The sequence below is a fragment of the Molothrus ater genome, chromosome 1, assembly GCF_012460135.2.
Source record: "Molothrus ater isolate BHLD 08-10-18 breed brown headed cowbird chromosome 1, BPBGC_Mater_1.1, whole genome shotgun sequence".
Classification (NCBI taxonomy): Eukaryota; Metazoa; Chordata; class Aves; order Passeriformes; family Icteridae; genus Molothrus; species Molothrus ater.
In genome coordinates this window covers 20,374,619-20,400,825 of record NC_050478.2, presented here as the reverse complement: position 1 = coordinate 20,400,825, position 26,207 = coordinate 20,374,619, and the positions used below count along the sequence as shown (strand labels likewise).

Genomic DNA, 26,207 nt, shown 5'->3' with positions numbered 1-26,207 from the left:
CATTGCAATTCCAATTCCAATTTCCTTGTGGGAGGAAGCAGAGGGGAAGACACTGATCTTTTCTCTGTCTTGCCCAGTGGCAGGACCCAAGGGAATAACCTGAAGCTGACTCAGGGGAAGTTCAGGCAGGATGTCAGGAAAAGCTTCTTCACCCAGAAGGTGATTGGACACTGGAACAGCTCCCCAGGGAAGTGGTCACAGCACGAAGCCTGACAGAGCTCAAGAAGAGTTTGGAAAATGCTCACAAACAAATTATATGATTCTTGGGGATTGTCCCTTGCAGGACCAGGAGTTTGACTTGATCCTTGTGGGTCTCTTTCAATCCGAGACGTTTTATGATTCTGTGAAATAGTAAAATACATAAGAGTTCATTGCATATGCTTAACATCGCCGTTTTTAATAAGGTAAAAAATGAATAAGAAAGTAAGCCCCCAAACCTTCAATTTTTTATCTGGAGTAGATTAAAAATGTTAGATTTGAAAACCAGGTAAGGCCTGTATGTATGGAGATCAAAAATAAAATTCAAGGGAAATAGTCTTTTTTTCCTTCAGAATTCTCCACTGGTAACAGAATTTCATGTTGAATTTTCAAGGAAGCTATTTTTAAGTATGCAGAAAATCTTAATGACTTGAACCAAAATCCCAGATAAAAATATACTGACGATCTGGAACACAGAATCTAAATTGGCACTTTTAACTGAGCTGAGACAAATTGGGATGATGGTTGCCATGCTTTCCTGCAAATTCTTTCCTTTTCTAGCTTTCTGGTTTTTTGTTGACACCCCAGATGTGTTTTCCATTTTTCCTCTTTTTTACTGTCCACTTTTAATTTCATGTCTGACCCAATCTTTGTCTTTCTGTCTGTGCTCTTATATCAGATAAATATCATTTTATATTCTAAATTATTTTCTTTCTGAGTTGTATTTCTGCAACTTAGAATCCTTTCTTCATGATATTTGCTGCTTATTAATAAATACAGTCAAAAGTTATATTATCATTTTTCCTTAAAACCAATAATTTTTAAGCCCCTTCTGCCCTAGTAAACAGCACTACAGGTCAGCTTGTTGTTACTAGTAAGTCTGATTTACCTTCACCTAATGTCTTAAACATATAATCAAGTTACCAGAGTTTTCAAAAGTTACCATGAGTCAATCAATCTATGTTAATATCCATGTGTGTGCTGGCAGTCTGAGACAAAAGAGAGAAAGAGAGATGATTTGGGTTCATGCTGCTTGCAATCATTTCCTTGGTGTATTCTTCTTCCTTTGACACCTGTCTCCAAGTCATTCCACTGGCAACATCTTAGTTCTGTTACTGCTCTGACTTTTCTCTATAGCTCAAAATCATTAATAGTTTAGTGCCATCTCTAGAGCCAATTGATTGTCTCAAAACACCAAATTACGTTTATTTTCCTTTAATTTGTAGGATGTTTTTGTTTCCTTTTTAAAGTTCTCAATGATGTGATTATATTATTGATAAAGCTTTTTTTAAATGAATTTAGAGACCACCTTCTATTTCTGTCATTGCCCTCTTCCTCAAAATCCCTTTCTCTTATTTCATAAATGTGAGAATCTCTCTGTCAGAATACACAGAGCTACTAGATTATCCTCCTTCAGAGGCTTTCACGGAACTAATCTCTGCCATAATACATATACGAAACTTACTTAAAGAACAACCCACTGTGGTTATGCAAGAGATGAGTCATAATGCTGATATCCAGTATTTAAAAATGCTTTCTTTTCTATTGCATTGCTACCTTGATCCCTTTGTTACTCCTTTGTTGTTTTTTTCTGCTTGTATTCTCTCAGCCTTTAGATTGCAAGCTCATTCAGGCAGTGTTTGTCATTCACTTTGTGACTGTGCAGTGCCAAGCACAATATGGTGTCAAGGAGTCTTAGATGTTTTTTCAACAGGTAACTGACACACCAGAGCATCCCACAGATTTGGGAAAAGTTTAGCTCTGACTCTGAGGGCTCTATTTGTTTGCTAACTAGGCTGAACTCTGCAGCTGCCTTTTTGCATATTTTCAAAGATTTTCTGAGGAGTCTCCATGAAAAGACCATCATTCCTCTAAAAATACCTACCCATTTCACTTTTTCTTAGTGAAACAACATAGAAGCAAACATTTAGGCTAATACAATGAAATGTGAGTGCAAATGTGTGGGGGGTTATTTTTGTTTTGTTGTTTTGATTTTTCCTGATAAAGTACCTGGTCCAGCTGTGTACCTGGTTCCTGAATGCCAGAATCTAGTCTTCTGCAAACCTAAGAGCTGTTCTAAAAAACTCTGCTTTCAGGCAGCTGTTGATTAGTTTAGTAATGCCTTGCAAGCATGTTAATGGAGAGCTGGATGCTGCCATCAAGCTTGCCAAAGTCATGTTAAGGGTAAAGAAAAGACTGATTTCCTATATAATCTCCTTTTTAATCACATTGCCACCCTAAAGCTCCCAGCTGTTCTGAAATTTCAGTCCTGTGATTTGAACATCTCCCATGATAGATGCCGTAGCAATGCCACATAAGCTCTAGAGAACAAGAAAAACATTCTAATCAACATTCAGTTTGGTTTTTAAATGCAAACATTGAGTATTTCAATGCCTATGGTAGGAGCTGGTAGCTCTCTTTGGATAGTAATTGTTTATTTACATGTAGATTTTGTGGCACTGCACTGCAGGGTGCATACCAAGAACCAGGGAGGACGTCAGCACTTAGACTTTGCCAGGGACTGAAGCATCCATGACCCATACACAAGAAATTAACAATTCCTGTTTGATAGTGCCTTAAAGAAAACATGGACTCTCCTTTTTCCTTTGCTAAAAGGTATTTCTACAGTTTGTCATACAGTTCAAATATACCTTGCAAAAAATTAATTGAATTAAATTTGGTCTTTCTATAAATTGTACACTCAAATAATTAACATCCATATAATATTATTAACACTATCAGAGCAGCGTTTTGTGTTTTCTTTAACATAACTCAAATCAATGACATTGTTTAGATATCTGGAGAAAACTTCATAGATAAGAAATTTTCATGTTCACCACCTGTGGTCCCTCTGCCAAACTGAGGTCTCCTCTACTCATGATGCCTTTGTGGGAGAGCTTCTGACTGTATTTTTCAGGTTGATCAGTTTGAGGTGAAACAACAATCTCTATTCCCTGGCATATTATGATGTGCCAATGTCAGCAGTTTCACTTCATACTAAGACATTGTCTTGACATTTCACATTTTGCCTTTGTTCTGAATCAATTTCAAAAGATTTTAAGAGTAATTAACATTTTATGGAAATAACTATTTTTCTTTACTGTAGTTCAGCAATCAAGGAGTTGCATATTACAAGGACATAATACCCTACTTACTGCTGCCACAGGATAAGAACATAAGCAGTTAACAATATCTCTTTATAAATTCTGAATATTGAAGTGATTTGTTCCTCTTACTGGCACAGTGAGGCCTGAGCTTTCCATATTCAAAGTATAAATCAAATGAAGACATAAAGTAATTTCTCCTTTTGGTTTTAAAAGTCTCATTAGCATCAAGTGAATGAAAAGATTAAAAATACATCTTAGAGAAGACCCCACTGCTATAAATTAAGGGTTTTATATATGTGTGCAGTCACATATATTTCCTTATTCCTAGTAAAATCTCAATGCATGTTTGCTCAGTGCTTCCTGCCTTCATTTAATAAATAATGATGTGAAAAGTCTTTACTTGAAGGAACTTGGTTGATCTTTCTAAGAAGATAATTACTTCTGAATTTTCAGTAATCTGGAAAATGATCTGCTCTAATGATATCTAATTCCTAACTGGATTTACCCTGTTAAAGCTAGTCATGGTACTCAGATTGTTTTTATTCTTTAAAGGCAAAACACTATATAGAGGCCACGACTGAATTGGTGAGAGCAGTGATGGCTGTATTAGGCCAGTGAGAATTTATTAGTCAAAATCTGTACTTAAGCTCCAGCTGTGCTGATGAAAGTTAAGCATGGATACAGAAAACCAACAAGAAAAATAAGAGATCTAGAGGCACTACTGAATTTACCTAAATAGTTTCTACCTGCGAGTAAACAGAAATAATATTAAAAAAACCCTTTTCCTTAGGGACCCAGTCTCCTAAAGATGTCACACTTCTGCAATGCTAAAAACATCAGACATTTATTGTCTTGAAGGAAAAGGAACTCAAATATGATCACATATGACCACTAGCAGAGTGAAAAGTATGAGTTTGCACTATAAGAATAGCTCATAGAAGCTACTCTAATAAGTGGCAAGAAAATTGGGAAATATTTTTCAAGCATGTTATTAAAACAGAAATTTATTTTTCAAACAAACTGGGCCTGTAAACCTGCAAAGTAAGGAATAAATAAAAAGAAGAAGAAATAGGTGGAGTATTTATTAACATGAATTACCTCACTTTTATTAGACAGTTTCCGATAAAAGATGAGGAATTGGGGGCTGCAGTATCATATATTACATACAGATATTACTGCAGCTCTTCCATATGGCAAAGGAAGGAGATGGTGGCATGAAGAATTTCACAAAGACTGAATTCCAGAAGCTCTTGGGAAAAGATTTTTACTGTTCTCCAGAGTAACCCAAAAAAATTTCAGCATCATTTCCTCTTTCCCAGTTAGGAAATGCAATTTCCTTGGTTGTCATTAATGGAAGATGCACATCCACTTGTCATTTTGCTTTTTTTTTACTGGTCAAGGTATTTCTGTTAGTTTCATCATAATTTTTGTATAGGTTTATTTTTTTTTTATCATAATGTGATTGAATGCATTCTTAGCTCATATAAAAATACTCAGAAATTTACACTTAATTAAATGCAATTGTATGCTCCTCCTTTCCCTGTATTATCCAGCTGTGAGTTTTTTCCATATTCAAAGAGCAAAAAAAGCTTCCAGCTTTCCCTTTGCACAGAAAATTTACATGACCATGTCTGTACCATGGGGAAAATAAATGTAATACTGCCGTTGATTCATGCAATTTGTCAATATAATTAAAATAAAGGGAATCACTCTGATTTTTTGGGTGTGTGTTGGGACTGTGGCCAACACAAGACATGACAAGCACTATAAATGATCTCTGTGGCCGGGAAGATGAAATTCAAATTTTAGCAATTCTAGGCTGACCCAAAAGGCATTTTGCCCCCTTTGGGGAGATAAGAATTATGTTACTGTGCTTCATGACTTTTTTAATAGTGTGAGGACTGGTTAGGTAGCCTACCTTGTGCACAGCAAAATGAGGGACAGTAAAAGTGGTGCTGTGCTGCTTGGTCAGTGTCAAATATTGTGTGCTCACCATAGAAGTGCTCTAGGAAGCAAACACCCACACTGTTGTATGATGTCCTGTCAGGCTTAATGGCTGCTTTGTTTGTTTTCCTCCTACTTAAAGATAGTGTTGCTTTGGGGCTGGTTTATGGCACCATTCCTCATGGCAGCAGAGTAGCACCAAGGAGCTGCAGTGCTGGTGGGGAAGGGTTTGGGTTTGAGTGTGCCCTTTCCAAGGAGGATTGAGTGTCCCGGGAACCACAGAGTGTCCTGGGGGCTGGGACTCCGGGGCAGCTCATCACAGAGCTCATCACACCTTTCATTAGTGCTGTGATAGCATCAGTGGTTTTGTCCACAGGCCACTGGTGTGTCATCCATAACTGGATTTAAACGCTGCACTAAACTTCTGTCCGCTTATTGATGATCCTCTTTTCCCACTATTTCTATTGGCAGCTGTGTCAGAAGTTGTGGCAAAGGGGAATTTTAAAGAACAGCATAATTTGACAGGCTTTGAGGATGTTACAGGGCCTCTGTATATTTTCTTAGCAGACAAGATATTTTTAAAAATGCAATAAACTTAGAGTGTATTTTTTTTGATTTCTGCTCCTATTGCTCTAGCTCAGGAGACATTTTAGTTTTGAACAATCACCATAACTTAGGAGATGTATCTGAACTCCTGAAAAACAAAATATTCATTGGAGAATAATTTTCTTTGTCAGTTCAAAGACAGCTTATTGAATTCTATGCTGTAACTATTACAGACTTCAGAAAAGAAAGTAAAACATTTGTAAAGTTAAAAATTAGCTTTATTTAGAAGTGTGAGTTTAGTGACAACTGTTATTTGCTCTGATAATGGTGAAATGGAGGCTGCTGCATCACTTGCGATGGGCACTTTCATTGTTACACAGACACAAATCATGGCAGGATTTGATCATTCCTGGGATATGCTGACAAACTGCAGCATGTACGTGACCACTGTTCTCAGCTTGTTGGCTGTTTTTCTTGTACATCTGCATTTATATCAAAGGTGAGCACTGCAGTCAGCTACAGTGATCTTTTTCACCTAGATTGTTGCATGTCCATCAGTAAATTATAAACGCTCGAGTGAAACCTGCCTTAGCGTGTCATTCCCATGTCAGTTTATTTCAGGGTAGAGGGTGATTCTGAAAAGCAGAGTAGTGAAATTTAAGGTTTTGTTTGGCTTTTGTCATATTAGGATCTAATATTTATATGTTAAGTGGTATATTGCAGTTATTCTTTGCTCCTTTCCTCTGCTAATGTCGGGAAAAATATACGCAGTAAGCAGGGGGTTAAATTCCCACTCAACAGGCGTATTTTTGGTTTCTGTAAGGGAAATGTGAGTGGAGCTCAGTGCTTTGCAGCGGAGGGCAGCACTCCATGGCAGGAGCAAGCATCCAAGGGAAACGTGGCTGGCAGCAGACATCCATAATGGGAACGAAACACTGTACCAGCTCTTCCAGTTTCACAGGGACCTCGCGTTTTCCAGCTGTTTACCCTTGAGATGTAAAATGGCAATTTGGCATAGGCTAACAGCCCGGTGTGATGTGAGCATCTGCGTAAAAGGCTGCACATATGGAGCATGCCCAGTGGTATGAACAGCCTGTTACCCCACCCCCAGCCAATCTAGGAAGAGATGAAATGAACTTTGCACTTGCAAATGTCACTGAATACATTTTGCACAGGATTTTAAAAGGTTCTTTTACAAGCACTATTTTTAACAGCCAAATCCGCCCCCCAAAACAGAAAGGAAAAAGCCCTAGGTATTTTTCTGTGATCGATCTCAGTTTATGATCAGCTGAAGCATCTCTCACAATATTTCCAAAGCTGGTTTTATTTCATGTTTTTATCATTGAAGTTGAGATTTTTGGAGGTGGTTTGGATTTTCTGGAGTTTTTTTGGATTTTTTTTATTTTTTTGTTTTTTCCTACTGGCATGAGAAAATTTGAGAATTTAATTCCAGTAGAATACTTGGAAGCAGTGAGGCTGGAAGCTTGAAAGGCAGAGGGAAGAGAAGGAAGGCTCTCACGGCAGAGCATGGATAGGAAAGGAGCTGTGATTCTGCAGTGCTCAGTGTGCACATGTTTTATGAGATCAGTGCCGGGCGCTGCAGCTGCGGACAGTAACTGAGCTGTCTGGCTAATGAAGGCCACCTGGATCAGGCTTCTGAAAAGAGCCAAAGGAGGACGTCTGAAGAATTCTGATATCTGTGTAAGCCCTGCATTTTCCTTATCACCTTATATTGTATATATTGCAAGGAGGGAGAGAAAAAAGGCGGTGAGAAGAGGACAGTTGTTTTCATTCTGATTGAATTACCAGAACTCTATTTTGTATGCAGGGAGATGCAGAGGGAAAGCAGAGCTGTCATTATTTATAGAGCTGTTCTGGCATTGTGGCTGCTTCCATTGTGGTGATACAGGGACATGTGTTGAGTCCAGACGGATTTTATTAGTTGGAAGTTGATTTGTGGTCATTTGCATGTCTTGCTGAGGGGCAGAGATGGATATGAGCCATTTGCTGTTTTGATGGGGAAAGTGTGTCAGGTAAAGAGGCTGCCCTAAAATAAAAATGCATAGCAGAGATTAAATCTCTTAGCACTGATATTGTGTAATGGTAATTATTGATACTAAATTTGCATTTTGATTATAGAAAGTATGTTTGCTTGCTATTTCTGTCACTGTTTAGAGCTCTAATTTTTATGGAGCCATCCTTGAAGCTGCTGTGCGTCCTTCAGCCCTGCACTGCACCAGTGCTGTAAGTCTCCAGAGAAACTGGTTCTGCTTGCTGAAAAGCACACAAATAAGAGTGCAGAGATAGGGCAGGAAGTAAAACACTGGAGATAACACCTGCACTTTTTGAAAGTTTCCAGAAGAAAATGTTTACATAGATATAATTTCTTCTAAGTGAATTTCCCTTTTGGGCAGTTAGTCTCTTTTCAGTGATACAGAAGTAAAAGAAAGAGCAAGGTGTATAACCACTTCTACTTTTTTTTTTTTTTTTTTAACATCAAAGGAACTTGTGACATTAATTTTGCTTTTCTTTGGCAGGGTTCGGCGGACTCCTACACCAGCCGTCCATCTGATTCAGATGTATCTCTGGAAGAAGATAGGGAAGCAGTGCGGAGAGAGGCAGAGCGACAGGCCCAGGCACAGCTGGAAAAAGCAAAGGTAAGGTATTGTTTCATGTTACAAACTCATAAAATGCTTGGCTTTAAAGCAGAGGTTGAAACTAGATGATTTTTAAGATCCATTCTAACTCAAACCATTCCACGATTCTTTGTTGTCTCATCAATTAGTGATAAACTGTTTTTAATGTCTTAACATATAGTTTAGAGTTCTTATAAACCTTTCAGACAGCAGCTGAAAACATATGTTCCATGAAAAATCACTTAGAATCAGTTTTCTGTAGCAGGCACTTGACTGACTTATGTATTTCAGAACATTCTTATTTAAATGTGTGCATTTCTTCTTTTATTAAATATAAGCATTTGTTGCAATGTATAGGGTCAATGCTATGAGTTCATACTGAAGATGTTTCTGAAAGTTTGCTCATGGATTGCCAGGGCACTCAGTGCTTTTGCAGTGTCAAAAATCAGCCCTCAATTGAACATCCTGTTCATGTCCCTTAAAGGAAGAATCAGTCCCTACAAGTCATATGCAAATAGGGAGAATCTGTTACAAATGTGTTTTTTCCTAAAGACTTCACTGACTTTACAGTTTGTGTGTTAAGTGACCCCATGAGTCATTTGCTGTAGGTCTTCTTCAGATTTCTCCTCTCTCCATGCTCCTGGCAGATAGTGACAGTGTAGTAAGAAAACACTAAATGAGCTTTAGGTTTTTGCTGTTGTTTATATATTTTCCATGCAATGTATTTAGGACTGCTAAGGTTTTAGCAGTGAAACTGCTGGGCTTGTTTCTCTTTCATCTGTGCTACATCTTTAAATAATACTGCACCTGTAAAAATTGTGCTCATTTTATTTATTATCATTCATTTATCACTTCATTCCAATTTTTCTTTTTTTGGTATGCTAGCTGTGAGATTTAAATGTATTACTGTTTTCCAAAATCTGTTTTTTGTTCTAATATATTTAAATACACCATTGAGATCCCCCCTTAGATCTACCTGTCTACATTTTTCTCTCACTTTCTCTGAGTGCCCTCCTCCATTTTCCCTCATTTTTTTTAATTCTTTATCTCCTTTCCATCTCCTATTCCATTTAATTCTCCACTGACAGCTTCACCTCTGCCCATTTATGCCACCTGTTTTACACGGGCTCTTCAGAAATTTGTGAGTCCAGATCACTGCGTTCTGTAGCTGATCGTGTGGGAAGGACCAGCTCTGTAAATAATACAGTACTATAATGCACAAGCAGGCATCTTCATCAGGCCAAAAAGCCTGAATAGGGAAGCCAAAAATGTTTTTTTTTTTAATGTAATTGTTAACTGATATTTAATAAGAGCTCCTACAGCAGCTTTTTAATGAGCTGCTGAAATGTGCCAAGTGTAGGAGATGCTGAACATCTCTTTGAAGTTGGATCTTGCTGTTCTGGGATCAGTGCAGCAGAAACTCAACAGAAGCAGCTCACTTTTTCCCTTCAGCCTTGTATCTCAGAGATTGCTGATTGTAGTCAGGAGTTTCAGTTTTATCAGGGGTGGGTTTTGCTAGTTTGAGGTTTTTTGCTCCTGGGAAAGATGATAAGGGCTGCCCTGAAATTCGGGTGAAGTTTTGAATTTTATCAGTAAAAGCACAATCTTGAAAAGAAGATTTGAAGTAATAGTATCTTGCAGATTAATCAGGGTAGCAGTGCAGTGCTTACTGCTGAACTGATGCCTCCCTTAGCAATGAGTAAATCTATGCTAGTGTTGCTATGGGAATTTGGCTTACTGATGCTGGCTTGAATACATGGACAGCCCTTATGTAATATTCATGACCTCTAGCACAGCTGCCATTGTAGTTTGTAGAGAATCTGCTAGCAGACCTTGACTTCTAAAAGCTGTATTTCTATACATAAAACCAATGTTCCCACTCCAGCTGGCATGAGATATAGTCTCTAGGTCTGACACCGTCTGAAACTGTAAGACAACTTGTGAACAGTCAAAGTAGTAAAGGCACTGCCAAAACCAACCTGTTGTAACAATGGTTATTCCAGTCATAGAAAATACAAATTAGTTATTTGAATACTTTTTCCTTTAAAATAGATTAAGGCTGGAATTAGATTAACATTTTTGTTTCTCTAGTCAAATGTTAAAAGGCATTCCAGGAGGTAATGTATGGCAATAATTTTATGTAGAGGCTGTAACAGTGTAATATTTAGTCTAGTGCAATATTTAAATTAATACTATTAAATAAAGTATTATGTAAAACTGCTGCTTTTGTTTGAAATAAGTGGTTAAAAATGTGTTTAAATTAAACCTAACTCGGTAGATGAAAAATATGACAAGATGTGTTTTTTTGCCTTTATTGACGGTTCAGTCCTTCACTTCCCTGAAACACAGTACAATTAATGAAGCAGTAGCTGCTGGTGGTGCCTCCTGGCTGCCGTCAGCCCCCAGATGTGTTTGCCACAGGCTGCAGGTTTGCTGCCTGCTCACCACGGCTGCCTTGCCTAGGCCCTGACTGACTTCATGCAGAGCCAAGTGACAAAGCTACTTTAACTTTTGCCTTTTCTCATCGTGTGAGGAAGTGTTGATCCTAAATAAAATCATTACAAATGTATTTGTCATGGGAATTAGAAGAGGGTGACACACATGAATAATGCAGTGGTGGAGGAAAGATGATAGTGAATTAAGGGTAGATAAAAAACTATTGAACCATGTCACACAGTTAATGAAAAGAGTTAAATGACATCCATTTTCCTTTATTACAGCTAGGGAAAACACCTTACACTGAAGATAAAAATACAGTGATAGAGCATACAATGCCAAATTGTTTGCACAATTTTAAGATTTTTAAATTTGTATTTTTATAGCACCTAAGTGCCTATGTGACATGAAGCCTGAATGTGTCTCTTATACCTATCCAAACAGAGAAAATAAAAGCAAAAAAGCTCATAAGAAAATGCACATTCTGGCTATCTTTATTTAATTATTTATTCATTTAATTATTTAATACAAGCGTTACTTCTCTGGAAAATGGTTAAGCATATTTTGCTGACTCACTTTGGCATGTGACTTACTGTAAGGAAGGTGGGGCCACGGGCGCGTGTTCGGAGTCATCCAGGGACAGAAAATTAAGAGGCAGCTGATGAGGCTACCTGCAGGCCAGCGTCTACTCCTGAAGGAAACAGATCTGAAATGAAGCTGCTCAGCTCAAAGCTGGGATGAAGTGTTCTTGATTAGAATAGTTAAGCAATAAAAATGCAAAAAGGCTGGGAGTTTTTGTTCTTGTTGTTTTTGTTTGCTTGTTTTGATATAGGGGGGAAAAAATTTGAAAGCTTTGAGGGTTTCCTCAGTGCTCTCCTCACAGACCATAGCATGTGCTAAATCTAGGATAGAGGACCTGTGTTGTGTCCAGGTAGGGTATGCCAATAGTATCCAAATCTAAGGGCTTCCTGTGGTATTTTGCTGAGTTTTCTCTTTTCATAAAACTATGAATCTTCAGCGTTGACAAGCCAAAAAAAAATAATGGCATTAATTATACTTAGTGCTAATAATTAAAAAACCACCATTTTTAGTCAAAAAAGGTTTTTAGTTGTTAAAGGATGATGATTCAAAATAAAAAAAAATGACTGTCAAAATGAGATCATGGCCTATGAGAAGTCAGTAATTGTGTTACTAATAGGAAATCTCAACTCCCCTCAACTCAGCTTTGTTTGCACTCCACTGAATGCTCCACTGCTAGCATCCTTTTAGGAGTCTGTAAAAATTTGAAATATATATGCTTCTAGTTTTAAATACCGTTAAAATAATTTTTATGTTAAGATAATGAGCCACTGAAATTTTAATACTAGATGTCCCTGTTTTGGGTCTGAGGCAATGATACAAGCTGTCACATTTTTCTTTTTTTGATGTGTGCTGTAGTAGTGGTGATGGCTTGTGACTGTGAGTAATAATGCAATGTCTTAAATGTAATGCATTGCCTCCATGCATGGTTTGGGGACCACAGCTTTGAAATGTGTAGCAGGCTGGGATAATGCCTACATAGCTCTGTGAGGCTGAGGGCATGAAAAAGATTGTCAGATGTAATTATCCAGTGCAGTGTGCCAAGACTAGTTATTTGAGTATTTATTCACTCTCAGACAGGTTTCACAGCCTCAGAATGACCCCATGCTGCTAGCGGGCAGCTGCAAAGCTAGTTGAGGTATGTCTGCTGAAGCTGCAGTAGCATTTCTGACAGGCCAGAAGAGCCCATCTCCTTGATGTGCATCCTTATATTATGTCAGCTTGTTCCCTCATGGACATTCTTTCTATTTTCTCTCAATTACCAGAATGTCATGGTGCTGAACAGCACACAAAGCTATAGCAACACAGGATAGGACTGTTAGCAGTTGTGTGTGGTAATATTTTTTTTCACTGATATCTTCTCATTTGCCCTTATGTTTTAGAATATTTTTATTACATGTAACCATTTAGATCACTAATGTTCTGTCATAGTTGCTGGGATCACATGAGAGCTGGCACAGAGGTCTAGCTGGGAAAAGAATGAGTTGTTGATCTCAAAGTACAGTTGCAAATCTGGTTGTTGCTTAGCTGCAGGTGAGTTCTGCATTACTGGACCTGCTCAAATCAGGTTACAGATACTATTTTTCTTCATTTTCTTCATTAATTGCTGCTGGTTTTTTTTAGGTGTGTAACACTGGGATGTAAAGCAGCTTCCTTTATACTCTTTGTGGCCTCTAGTTTTTTCTGGCATGTATTCATGATGTCTTTTTTTATATACCCTTCAATTGAAGTGTATATACTTGTTCTACACTAGTGCCTGCTGTTATATTGGTTATTTCCCTGAATGGTTTATCCCTTCTTACTGTTGGGCTGCATTGTTGGGAGCTGGGATTCTTTTTCCAGTGGGGTCTCACATAACCTGTAATTAAACATCCCAGAGACAATACCATTTTTAATTAGAAGACATCGGTCATCTCCCATTCATACCATGATTAGAGTGATGAAATATGTTTACTAAGTAGCATTTCTTCTTCTGCTTCTTGGGTTTGAGTAGAAAAAAAGACTGCAGGGATATTAACACAGCCTACATTCAGAGACCTAGCTGTAGATACTTCAGTATCCTGGCTTTCTTCACATAATAAGGGAGATAAATTGTCTCCAAGGAATGGACTCAATACTGAGACAGCATTTTGAGGTTCTGAGGACAACTGCAGCTCTTTTGCCTGCTCTTTCACCTGCTGCTTTCACATGAGCCTGCTGCCTTGGTGAGATGTTTTTGTTCTTTTTGGTCTGTATGGTTAAATTACTACATAAAGGGCGGCAATGCCAGTGGTACTCTGTGTAAAACTAAATAGCTTCTTTATTAAGAGCAGTGTGAAAGAAGTATTTTAACTAAAGTAGGTGTCATAAGCCAGGGGCAAACATCCTCACCTGGATGTTTTTCTGCTCCTTCTCCCACAGGTCTCTGGCATACCCAGCCAGTGAACTGTGAGCTTCTTCTGCAGGCTGGTACTGCACAGGTCACAGCAGAGATTCCTGAACCCTCATGTGCCTGTATCCCACCTGTGACTGCTGAACCAAGCTGCAGATAGCTTGGTTCAGGCCAGCCCTCCCTGTGGCTCAGGGGTGGTGGCTGATGGGTCTGGATGTTGAGCCAGATGTGCATGTGGGGGTCAGCAGAAACTGCTGAGTGTCACAGAAGCCACACAAGAGGATGAGAAGTGGCCTTGGGGATGTTCTCTGTGACTGTGGGGAGTGAGTGTGGCATGGGAAAGGAGGAATTAAGGTATTTCTGCAGGCTGCTCAGGCTGGTACAATGGTGAGCAGTTTTGCTGATACCAGATTGAGGAAGATGCTGCTGTTTGCTGTAAGCAAAGTGATTCCCACTTAAGACACACATGACCTGGTTCATTAACTTTCTTAAGGTTTACAGGGTCTGATTTACTTTTTCCAACATCCAAAACAGTAATGTAATCCAAGACACTGTAATCCAGCACTTCATTTTTATCTGCAGCTGCTCCACCTATTAGATGCCATGGTTTTTTTAATGGTTAGCATTTGAATTTTCTACTTAAAAGGGAATAATGATTCAAATGTAGAGGGGAAGGTAGGATTTCAGGCATGAGCCATTGTTAAAGGTGCCCTGAACGTGTGTGATGTTTGAATATAAAAGTCTGTGGTTCTGGATCTCTGACCCTGAGATCAGTTCAGTTGGCCAGAGCATGGTGCTAATAATGGGCTACTTACTTAAGATCCTCATGAGTCCCTTCCAGCTCCAAACATCCTGTGGATCTGTAAACAGGAGCATAAGAAATTGTTAAAGGAAGACATGCACATGTAATTATATCTGTTTGGGCTTATACATGTATATGTATGCTATATATATATATCCATATACACATCCCTGTGTATATAAATATACCTTTGGTTATATGGCTGCATGTATTAAATAACTATCACTGGTGACTTGAACTGGCCATTTATATTCTACAGCTGTACAGCTTCCTGTTTTAAAATGGCTGGTTTGGATGCAGAGAGAACTGCTGTACCAAAGTATTAACCTGTGCAATAATGCAAAGGTTTTGTCAGAGATCCTGTGATCAGGGCTGGTAGTGGACTGTCACGGGGTTTTTGGAAGCAGGAATGAGTTGGAGTAAGGACTTCAGTGCAGGCAACAAGTGTCTCACCTTGTACAGGTGCCCCACTTCACAGTGACACATGATGTGGCACAATGCCTTAGAGAAAAACTTGTTTGGACAGCAAAGCCCTGTGCTTTCTGCTTTCTGTGCTGAGGGGACTATTTTCCAACCAGTTCAGGAGCTAGCCTGATTTCTGTTGGAGCAGACACCTGGCTGATGTGTATTATTATGCAGAGAAATACTTGTCATCTGCAGTGAAAACAAACCTCCAGACAGCTCTTGAGTCCTTGGCAAAGATCTGAATCCCTTTCTTTCTTCATAACCCAAGCTCCCAAAAATTAGGAAGAAAGAAGAAAAAGCCCACAAATATCTATAGTTTTGGCTATATATATAAACATAAAAAAAAGGAAGGAAGCTTCAAAAAGAATCTCTTTTTTTCATCATAATTGCAACTTGTTTTATAAAATTACATGCAAGATGCCAAGGAGTTCTAACTATAGGTAGCATTAGAGTGCTTTGATACAAAATTAGACTGACATTAGATGCCAATTCTAAAGTGTTTCCTTTGGAAAATTTAATATTAGTTACATAAACGACTCACTGGTTGTATAAAACTTAAAAAAAAGTAAGTAGGAGCTCAAAGTAGTCCTGCAGTACCTGGGAGAAGAATACTCTGTGTTCCCAGGTTAGGAATATTTTAAGTGCAAAACTCAGCTTGAACTATGAAGAGCATCTAGATTCTGCATAATTCAGAGTATTAGAAGAATTGCTTTAAAATGAAGATTCAGAGAGGTCCCACTGATGCTTTTCTGCTTATATTCTGGATATGTTCTGGATATTTTCTGGATGTGTTCCTGCCATCTTTTAGTCTATATTTTGTGCATATCCTAGAGCAAAAAACTTCCCCTAACATTCACCTGTGGATCCTGCAGAAGGCTCTGAACAGTTCTTCTCTATGTTAACCTCCAATCCGGCTTTGAGATTTTCCTCCAGGATTTCATAACCACCTGGGTTTATTCCCACATTAAATACGATGAACACTCTATTTCGTACTCCTAAAATGATCAGTCCTGAGGTAAAATGTATATACTGAGATGCATTTTAAGCTGCCACAAAACATCAAAGATTAAACAGACATTTATCCTTTGTGAAAGTACAGATAACCATTTACCCTTCTCCTTTTATTTTGGTCATGGAAACGTCGCCAGTGGGCTTTAGTCCTGTAACTTTCACAACTACCTAGTTTTATTTTTACTTACTTGATTGAAACTGTTCTACTCTGTTAACAAGTAAGCAAGCAAGCAAATACTTTTATTGAATCTGATATGAAAACATACAAGTTTCAAATGGTATTCTCGAGCTTAAGATGAGATATTTATCACTGAAATATTACTTCTTGGAGTTATTTTTTAAAATGCCTTCTTCTCCTTGCTAAATAGCTAGAGGGTGATATTTAAATCTGATTTTATTGTTTGTAAGACGTGCAAACAGTACCTATTTTAAAAAATGATTCAGTGTCAAGCAGTACAATGGTGCAGAAAATTCAGATTAATATTGTTGCAGAGAATTCAAGAGTTTCTCCCATTTTATTTTTTTTACTATCTCCAGCTTTACTTTTCTTAATATTCTCTCTGGCCAGATATGGGTGATTTTAGCATACTGTAATTGTTATATTAATTTTTAGTTTATTCAAGTGGTTGTCTGTCATAATTTACATTAAAATAAGAACTTCTAATTCAATTATTCTTAGAAGTGACACTTCCTCTTGCTTGTTGGTATGTAAGTACGTGAGTTAAATACATGTTAGCAAGATTGCCCTTTAATCTCATTTTGGAAATCTTATCAGATAAGATACATATTTTCAAGGTGATTTGTTGTTTACATCTAAAATACAGAATCCAGTTTGAACACCGATGATTTCTTTTCAGTATTTTGAACAAATCTGCATTTGACAGGTATGGAAAGCAGGGATGCATCCCATGGTTTGAGTTTTGTTGTGCAAATATTCTTGTGTTATTGAACTGCAAGTCATCCTTTTTCAGTGAGTGAAGGAAAAGCCAAGGGAAAAAAACAACTTGAAAGGGAAGATGAAGGATCAAACTGCAGCTGCTTTGATTATTTTGACTGGAGATGTCAGATTGTTGAAGTGAGAGAAGAGATGCGCCTGCTGCTTTTTGGCTCTATCCATTTGGGCAATTACTTAAAAATGAATTTTAAAAAGTTTTTGGATTCTAATATTTAAGTTGGGATAAAACATGTGAGCACAAAGCATCTGGGGTTACTCTGCATCCCTGTCACCATTGTCTGTCACAAGAGAAACACTTCCTCACTGAAGTGAAAATGAGAAGTGCTGGGAACCTGCCATCTTGTAAATCAGCTGTGCACATTGCTTTTAATAATCAGCAGTAATAAATGGCAGGAATTGGAAAGGAAAATCTATTTCTGGCTTTCAGAAGCAGTCAGATTGCAGATGAATGTATCTTTCCCAGAGGAGCTATAAGGGAACTACATTTAACCCAACTCTCTCATTTGACCCTTTTATTCCCTTTTTGCAATGAGGCACGTGATTCACTCGCAAAACACGTATTTCCTTGCATTCTGTCCTGGTGTTTCCTGGTTGTTTAATCCAGTTGAGATATAACACAGGCCCTCCATGGAAGTGCTCAAGTCTGCTGCCTTTATAGTAGCCATGGCATGTTCAGCGGACCTGGTCTGCTGGGGTTGAGCGTGGGCCTGCCTCATCCAGCTGCCTCCAAGGGCTTGAGCTGCCTTCTGCAGGCACAGGCATGAGACATTCCCTGACAGGAGCATGAGGAGAGAGGAGTGTTCTCTGTACCTGTCCCCACTCAGCTGACAGTGACCTGGGGGACCCCAATAGCTCCAGCAGCCTGTGCCAAAGGAGATGGGTGCTTTCCTTTCGTGAGGTGAAGGAAGACACAGCTGTGCAGGTGTATATGGCTGTATGCACATGAACTCTAATGAAGCCCTTACTTTTTCCTCAGAAAGGAAGAGCTTACTTACTCCTAAATCTAAAATCAGCATAAAACTACCAGGTTAAATTACCCAGTGTAATCCATATCTGCCCTGTTTGCCTTCCAGAGCAAGAGCTTGTCTTGGCATTACGCTCAGTGCTGGGTAAAATCTCTGAGGGAAGCTCTCAGGGGGTTCCGGGAGCTTCTCTTGGAAGCCCATGATTACAGTTGAGGCCTGAGGAAAAGGGGAGGTTAGGAAAGGATAAAGGGGCAAAAGTGGAAAGGAATTTGGAGTTTTGGAAAGGAATAGACACTGTGTGGATTGACTCTCACAGCCTTGTTCAGTGATTCAGCTTGAAGAAAATCCAGTGGGAAGGGAAAACAGGGAGCTGTTCTTGATTTGGCATTCTTGAGAAGGTTTGAAAGATTCAGCTTCTACCTTGTATTTCTCAGACTTGACAGTATTTCTCTCACACCCTTTGACTGTGCTGTGTCTCTCTGGCAGCACAGTTTCATGGCAGTGGCTTTGGCTCAAAGCATTGTTTTTAGAAGTTTCCATCTGCAGCTGCTCAGTTCATTTGTTTCAGGAGGGTTGTTTTGAAGCCAGCTTAGTTGGGCCCAGTGTGCATGGTGCAGCCTTATAGGCAGCGGTGTGGGGAGTGCTCCAAGGCACAAGGCTGGAAAAGTAGTGTACCCTTTTCAGCTGAGAAATCCACCTGTGTGAGTTGGGATCTTGCTCTTAACCTCCTGCTGATCATAGTTTCTGATACAGCAGCACAAGCCCTTAGGTGTTTGTTTACCAGCTGGCAGTGAATTGATTACTCTTGGGCACTTTCCTTCAGAAGCTGTCTGATGTGAACAGGGACATGGCTACACACTTGCTGCTGAATTTTAGGAAAATGATGAAGACAGTAAAGATCATAAAACAGTGTATCTGCTTTACCCGCTTCATTCTGTCATGAATGGACAAGGTCTTATTTTGGTCTCAAAAATTATGTTTCAGTGTTTCTTCCTGAATGCCCTTGCAAGCTCAGTAGAAATTTTGTCTAATGCAGTCTGGTGAAGAGTTGTGTTCCAACAGTCAGAAGTAAAACTACATTTTCTCCTTGAAATTCAGTGTATATTGCAGCAATTTCACTCTGTTCATGAGCTATAGGCTCTCTGCTGTTACTGCAGGACTGTTGCACACTAGGACAGGAATGAGGACAACCATAATTCAACAGCTGGAACATATAATATAGATACCATCCTGCATGCATCTTTCATGTCATCACAAAGACAGTTGTAATAGCTTTTTGTGAATTTTGTTCACACTGGGTTCTTGAAGCTATGTTCATTATTTCTAGAACCCATGAATGTCTGCTCTTGTACATGACTTCCTACAGAGTCTCCCTGGGTGTTTTAATGCTGACTTGAAGTTCTCCCCACAGTGATCTGTTGACATGAAAGAACCCCCACACTACATGTAAAAAACCCATTCCTTTGTGAGAGCCTGGAATTGTGGAGATGAAAGGCCACTAAATGCGTTAAAATTGTATCTGGTTCTCAGATGTTTATATGAAACTAAAATTCATCATATGTGTATCAGTGGTATAAATTTTGTTAATAATGCAGAAATACTTCTTCTTTTGAAAAAATATTAAAAAATGGATACATAACTGATACTGTCAGGTTTCTTATGTATCTATACAAACCAAAATAACTTAAAGTCCTAAATTCATTTATTTGAAGTGATTCATAAAGCATGTATTTGTTTTGTGAGATAGTTCATTTAGCTGTTAATACAGAGTATTCAATGTCAATACTGCTATGATGTCTGTTAAGATTCTGTCTATGTTTATAGCACCAAGCTCTAGACATAATAAAATACCATGTTAGTTCTTTAAAAAACAAAACAAAACAAAAAACAGAAGAAGTGGTGCTTTTCATCAATAAGCTCATTTATTTTCAGGAATTTCTATAAACCACGGGTAACCCAGGAACCTCCATGTCAAAACCCACAAACCATTTTCTTCCCTGTTAAAACTATTTATTTTGTGTTTAATAGTTTAAGGAGAAGTAAAAGATATCAAATGAAAAAATACACATAACAATTTATGTCACATTAATACAGCTGGAAAAAAATTCATGTGCTGATCTCTCTTCAAATTTAGGCCTAAGAAATATTTAAGCATTTGAGAGATATATGGGAGACCCAGGTTGGATAACATTTTTCTTGATTTATATAAAGGAATTAAGTTACTTTCTTTTGCTCCAGGTTTTTTGGTAATTCTTCTTATGGAGCCAACCTGAAAGTTTAGATGGCGATAAAAGTGGAAGAAGGTCTTATCAAACCAGTTAAATCTGGTAATATTTTTTTTTCAGTGAAAGAACTTTAAATGGAAAGAGAAGATAATATAATATTTTGGGACTGATCAGAAAATACTGTTTTAAATTAAGTTTTAAATTAAGCAGCTAATGTGTCTAAGAGCACACATTTATATTGTTCAAGGAATATACATTTAATTGATCAATCTGGTCAAATGCGTTGATTTTCAGAGTCAGAATATGTTTTTTGTAGAGTTTTTTCAAATTTTCGCAGAATTCTAAATGTTAAAAAAGTATTTTTTTCTTCCCATTTTTGTAGATTTCCACTTAAAAACTCCTTAGTTATTTCTAACAGCTTTTTCAGTACACTCAGTATTTTTTGTGACTTTGATTCTTCACATTTTATATATAAAGTTTGAGATTTTTAGTAAAGTACGAGGTCTTTGATACAGTAAAAGGGAGATAAATTGTTGAAGGTTCAGAAAATTGTTATTTCTTCCAGCAAATGTCGAGTAGCTGCTGTGTGTTGCTTTAGCTACTCTGAGGACAGAAACAGCTTTAGCAAATGTTGGGCCCTGTGTGAAATCAGTATCTAGTATGCATGTGAGAGAAACCTTCTGCAGAGGTGGGGGACGCACATGTTCTTGCATAACACTGTCAAATTTAGCAGTCAGTTGAATAACACCCAAAGAAATTTCATGCGTGGAGAGTAAGGCTTCTCTAATTAGCTTTAAAAGTCCAAATGATGGGTGCTAAACACTGTATTATAGCAGTAAAAATCTCTGCTATAAAGCTTCCATCACTGTCATAGGTAAAGAAATTGCTGGGTTGGTGGCCAGTGGTGTTACAGAAAACTTAGTTAAAAGCATCATTGTAAACCACTGCTTGTGGCTCACTGCACATTGTCTGAGGCACTCTGTATTTGCAGAAATTTATTTCATTTTGGAAGGGGGCAGAGAGAATAAAATCCCTCAAATCTTCTTTAAACATTCTGCAGATGTTTCTGATCCTTTTCTTCACTTCTGAATCCCAGCACATGCTTCCTCAGTGTGTCCCCTCTAGAATGACCAACAGAAGCTTTAACACCAGATTCTCCTCCAGTCTGCTTTTAGAGGTAGAAAACATTTAAATTACTTCCACTCCCTAACCAGTATCTCAAACATTCCACATCCTTGCTAAAAGCCAGCTCTGTTGGCGTAGAAAGTGAATGGTGCTGAGACCCATAATGACACTGTCTTGCTCCCAGTATCTGTTTTGAGACCTGGTTTCAGCCCGACTAAAAGGTGAATTTCTTGGATCAGCCTCATTAGAAAAAATCTAATAGATCTATTTAGTAACACATACATCACATTTAAATTATTAATTCCTTTCAGGGTCAAATTAGAGAAATATATTTTAATGTCATTCTAGAACTTAAAAGGAAAAAAAGTGTTGTGTATTAAATAGACCCTAAATCTCTCCTATTCCCTCTTAAGCTGAGAGGAGGTGTGCTGCATATGCAGAAATCCAGTTTTGAGTAACATTTTGTTTACTGTTGAATCTTTAAATTGAAATATGAATTCTGTATTCAAGTCTTGGCTTAGTCATTATATTTAGCCTAGTTAAAGTAGAAGTTAGCAAATAGGCTTTTAAATTTTTTTTTTAATTACTCTGATCAGTTTAGAATGTCTATCAAGGCAGGCACTTATTACATGTATAATGTATGTATGCAAATAGGAGATACAGGTAAAGAAATGAGCTTGCACTGACTGTGAAAGAAGTCCGTTTGTTTGTAAGTAGGCTGCAGTGAATTTCTGCATGTTAAATAGTGAAAAAAATTCTTTCAACTTTGTCAAAATGTAGTCCATGAAGCTAAGTGCTTTTATCCTACAGTTACTTGAAGAAAGACATGAGTCATCAACTAAATAAAGTTTACATTTTAAAAAGAAACATATTCCAGTATTCCAAACATACTGTATTTAAATATGTTTCTAAGCAGAATTAATTTACCATTATTTTTGTTTCCTGTTGGACTACACTAATCGGTTAATGATATACAAAAGTAACAATTTACTATAGGTGAATGCTGTGATCCAGCTCTCTTGCTGGAATAGCCATAATGTGACTGCATAATCCTGGCTGAAAGGAATTGAAAATATGCATAAAGCCATGTCTGAAGGTCATTCTGAATTAGGGCTCAATTTCATTATTGAAATACCCTTGAGAGTACATTGTTAAAGCCTTCTGCTTCACTTCATAAATAATGAGTACATGACATCTGAGCCAGGGCCATTCATCTCACCTCTGTATTTCTCCAAAAGGTACTTTATAGAATGGATATCTACTTTATATTTAGATGTAAGTTGACTAGTCCTAATTTCCTGAAATGCAAGGTTTGTCTAAATTTCATTAGAATGGAGGATTGCATCCAAATCAACATCTTGTAGGGCAACTACAACAGCTCAGTTTGGTGCTGGGTTTACCCTCATTTTCTCAATCCCTCTGTATATTTTACCTGGCATCTTACTCTTTTCAGATTTCTAATTCTTTCCTTTCCCCTTTTCCTCAGTTTCTCCTTGTTAGTCATGATGATGATGTGCCCAGTCCCTGGGCAGCCTGCTTCTTTCCTTCCTGCTTGGCTGGAGCATCTCGGCAGGCAGACAGTGGTGCAGGGGATGAGGAGGGGCTGGGAGCTGCTGCCTGTCATGTGGGAAGATGAGGCATCAGCATCACAGTAAGAAAGTGTCATTCTTGGAAATCTTGAAAGCTCCCTCTTGTTTAAAGAGGAGAGAGGAAATTATAAGGGGAAGGCTAAGACCTGCTTTGCAGAAATTCCTTCATCACCAGTAGTTGGCTCCGCAGCTGTGGAAATAAAACCAACTGTGTAGACAGCACACATCATCTATCCTTCATTGTCTAATCTGGTTGCTGATCTTTCTCAACTGTCTTCATTCATGTCTTTGCCAAGCAATTAGCAAGTTGGGAGAAATTCTCAATGCCAGAATTAAACTGCCTTGAGAGAGAGCAGGAGCTTTCTTCTTTTTACCAGCAGTGAGAAAAAGGATTGTTAAATGTGTGAATTCTTTCCAAATGCACACTTGTATGATTTCCTTATAGTTCTTTGGTGGTTTGTAGTTTTTTGTATTCTCATCAGGAATAGAGCATTTAATCCCTTCCATTTCCTTTTAAGTATATTGGTGTTTTGGGGGTTTTTTGGTAGTTAGTTTGCTCTTTTAATAATCTTGTAATGTGTCTAACATTTTACCTTGCCTAGGAAACAAGGACTAGTCCACAGAGTGGGAGTAGTATTGCTGTTGCTGCTTGATTCCATGGTTCTTTGTTGGCTTCCCTAATGATGAAACTTTTCTTCCTGTTCAGTTTGTGTGTTGTCATTACAAAGACTGTGAGGTATATGCAATATTGATAAATGCATTAGTCTAATCCACTAAATGCCTATCAAATAAAGTAGGACATCTCTATAGTTGATACCTTTCTAATTACTCTGTTCTATTTGTCTGATGGAAAAACACAGGCAAGTTGACACTTTTAATATTAAAAGTGTGGTTTACCATGGCAAATAATGCCATTACATTCATCCCTGTTGCATTTGCTGTCCTCACAGTCAGCTCTTGCTGAGCTTCCTTTGTTTGTATTTGTTTGTGATGGAGGAACGCGGTCTTTCCACAAAAAGAAGGTGCAGTGGTTGCAAATCTAATGGAATGTGAGGTATGAAACGGTTCATGCATCGACCATGTCGTTGTAGATATCCTTTCAAGATTACTCTTTATAGATACCGTTTCAAGATTACTGAGTGGCAGTGAGAAATGTTTCACATTTTCATGCCCTATTTATTGGTTTAATCTCTGAGTTTCCAAAGGTTCTGCTTTCCTTCACTCTAAGCACCAAATATGTTCTGCAAGCTCACATGGTGGCTGGCACCAGGCTGCAGATCAGGAGTGCCCTGAAAGGACTATTCACTGTTCTGTGGTAGAGAATTTGCAAACACTGATTTTGGAGAGACTGTGATTTTATAGCCCTCAGCATTATACATGGAAAGGATAAAGACAGAGATGATATTTGCCTCTTGAATTCTGGATGTGGCTCTGACTTTATTCTCCTATTTGGGAACATTTGGTACTTTCAAAGGCTAAAACCACCTCTTGGCAGTGTAAAACTGAACAATATTTAACCCAAAATATTCCGCTTACCATTTTCCTTACCAGATGTATGAGCATGCAAATGAGAGAAAAAATCAATGTCTGAATCTGATTTATATGATTTATAGTCCTGCATAAGCAGAATTTTTTACAAACTTTACCTTATGGTGTTGCTTAGTTTGAGAATTAGGGAGATCAAGGAGAAGGTTAGCTGCAACATCAGCTTGGCAAATTTAATTTTTATTAAAGAAAACAGTACAGGTGCAGCTTTAGTGACATAGGAATGGTTGTATCTGTCCCTGGTGCATTAAGTTTATTTTTGCATTTATAGTACCCTTAAAAAGTATAATAAGTGGAATTTTATTAATTAGCTCACATTTCTACAAATAATTTTTTTCTCTATACAACAGAAAAACATAAGTATAATCCTAGCAAACTTTGGTTTTGGTTTATTTTTTAATTAGTAATTGAAAAAGTTAATGTATTTGTGATTTTTGAGCAGAGTAGAATGACGATAGGGGAAATATGATACTGAAGCTATTTGGCTGGATGCTCCTTTGACATTTTTGAAGCAAAAATTTGGGTGATGTGGAAAAGAACCATGATTAAATGCTGTCCATTCATCCAGCTAAGTTTTTTATTTTTTTTTTAATATTTTTGCATGTTTTTGATGAGGCAGAAACCTTTGTCTGTTGTAATCAGTTGGAAAAAATGAGCTAAATTCTACGTTTGGCTTATAAACACCAACGTGTTTGATTTAAGGAGGTTGAAGTCTTGGGAGAGGTTTTGTTGAATCATTACCAGGTTTTGACTCATAAAAGGAATGGACAAAAGCAAGCACTTTATATGGAAAACCAGGAATTTATTGTCAGTTTAATCAAGGAACTATTGTTATTCCAATTTCAACAGTTTAGAATTATGTGCAGTTAAAAGGATATACACGCAAACTTTCTGATATTTCCCTTTTTTAGCTCTGCACCACTGGGTCCTGAGGTCAGTGGCAGCTGCAGCTGTTGTGATTAGGGTGGGACTTCGAGGAGTCATCACAGCCTCCTTACTGGTGGTTTCTTCCTCTTCCATACAAGATCCATCATAATTGTTCTTACCTGTTTGTCAGCATGCTTTGGGGCTTGCCCTGTGCTTTAATTCTCCATTACAGCTATTGCTGCTGAGTGTGGTGTGCTTTACATGTGCTGATAAGGGTTCTTTTTTATCTTCTCTTTTTATCCCCTAACACTGTTTTTATGCAGTGCCTGAATTGAACTTGTTTAATGGGCACTCTTAGAACAGTGTGCAGGTTGCTTTTAGCCTCTGGGCCCCTTATTGTAAGGACACAGAGAGTCCACTCCACATATTATTTGTTATTCCTGATAAGTTGCAGAAGTATATCCAGTAGGTGTTACAAAACACAGTTGTACAGAGCTAAGCAAAAGGTGAAGCAAAGTGAGTGCCAGTTACTGGAACTTAGATAATTTCTGGTAGGAGCAAGTCTCCCAGCAGGGAAGCACAAGAACCTTGGATCTGTGGTGTTAATTTAACAATAGGCTTATTGTTATTGGCCTGTCAAGAGACAGCAGCACTTCATTTCCTTGTCTCCAAGGCCTGCAGAATGCTGATGTTTATTTGCTCCTTCATTTGCAGTTGGCACTTCTTGCATCTTTTCCTGTGAACCTTTGAAAGAAGATTTGCAGAGGTACCCGAGAGGCATCATGACAGCAGCGAGGGCTGAGGGACTGGGCAGGATTTTACCCAGTTAATACTCACACAG

General features: G+C 38.1%; 1 protein-coding gene across 9 annotated transcripts in view; it reads left to right on the top strand.

Moving 5' to 3' along the window:
* Positions 1 to 26,207, top strand: part of CACNB2 (calcium voltage-gated channel auxiliary subunit beta 2) — a 246,214-nt gene that overhangs the window by 152,978 nt on the left and 67,029 nt on the right. For 6 of the 9 annotated variants that reach the window (XM_036403351.2, XM_036403326.2, XM_036403358.2 and 3 more), the window contains one exon: positions 8,333 to 8,452. In XM_036403351.2, coding sequence (XP_036259244.1) covers positions 8,333 to 8,452 — 120 coding nt within the window. Of the gene's footprint in view, positions 1 to 6,904; positions 7,497 to 8,332; positions 8,453 to 26,207 lie in introns of those variants that run through there. The other 3 variants (XM_054517030.1, XM_036403384.2, XM_036403376.2) reach the window with 2 other exon arrangements.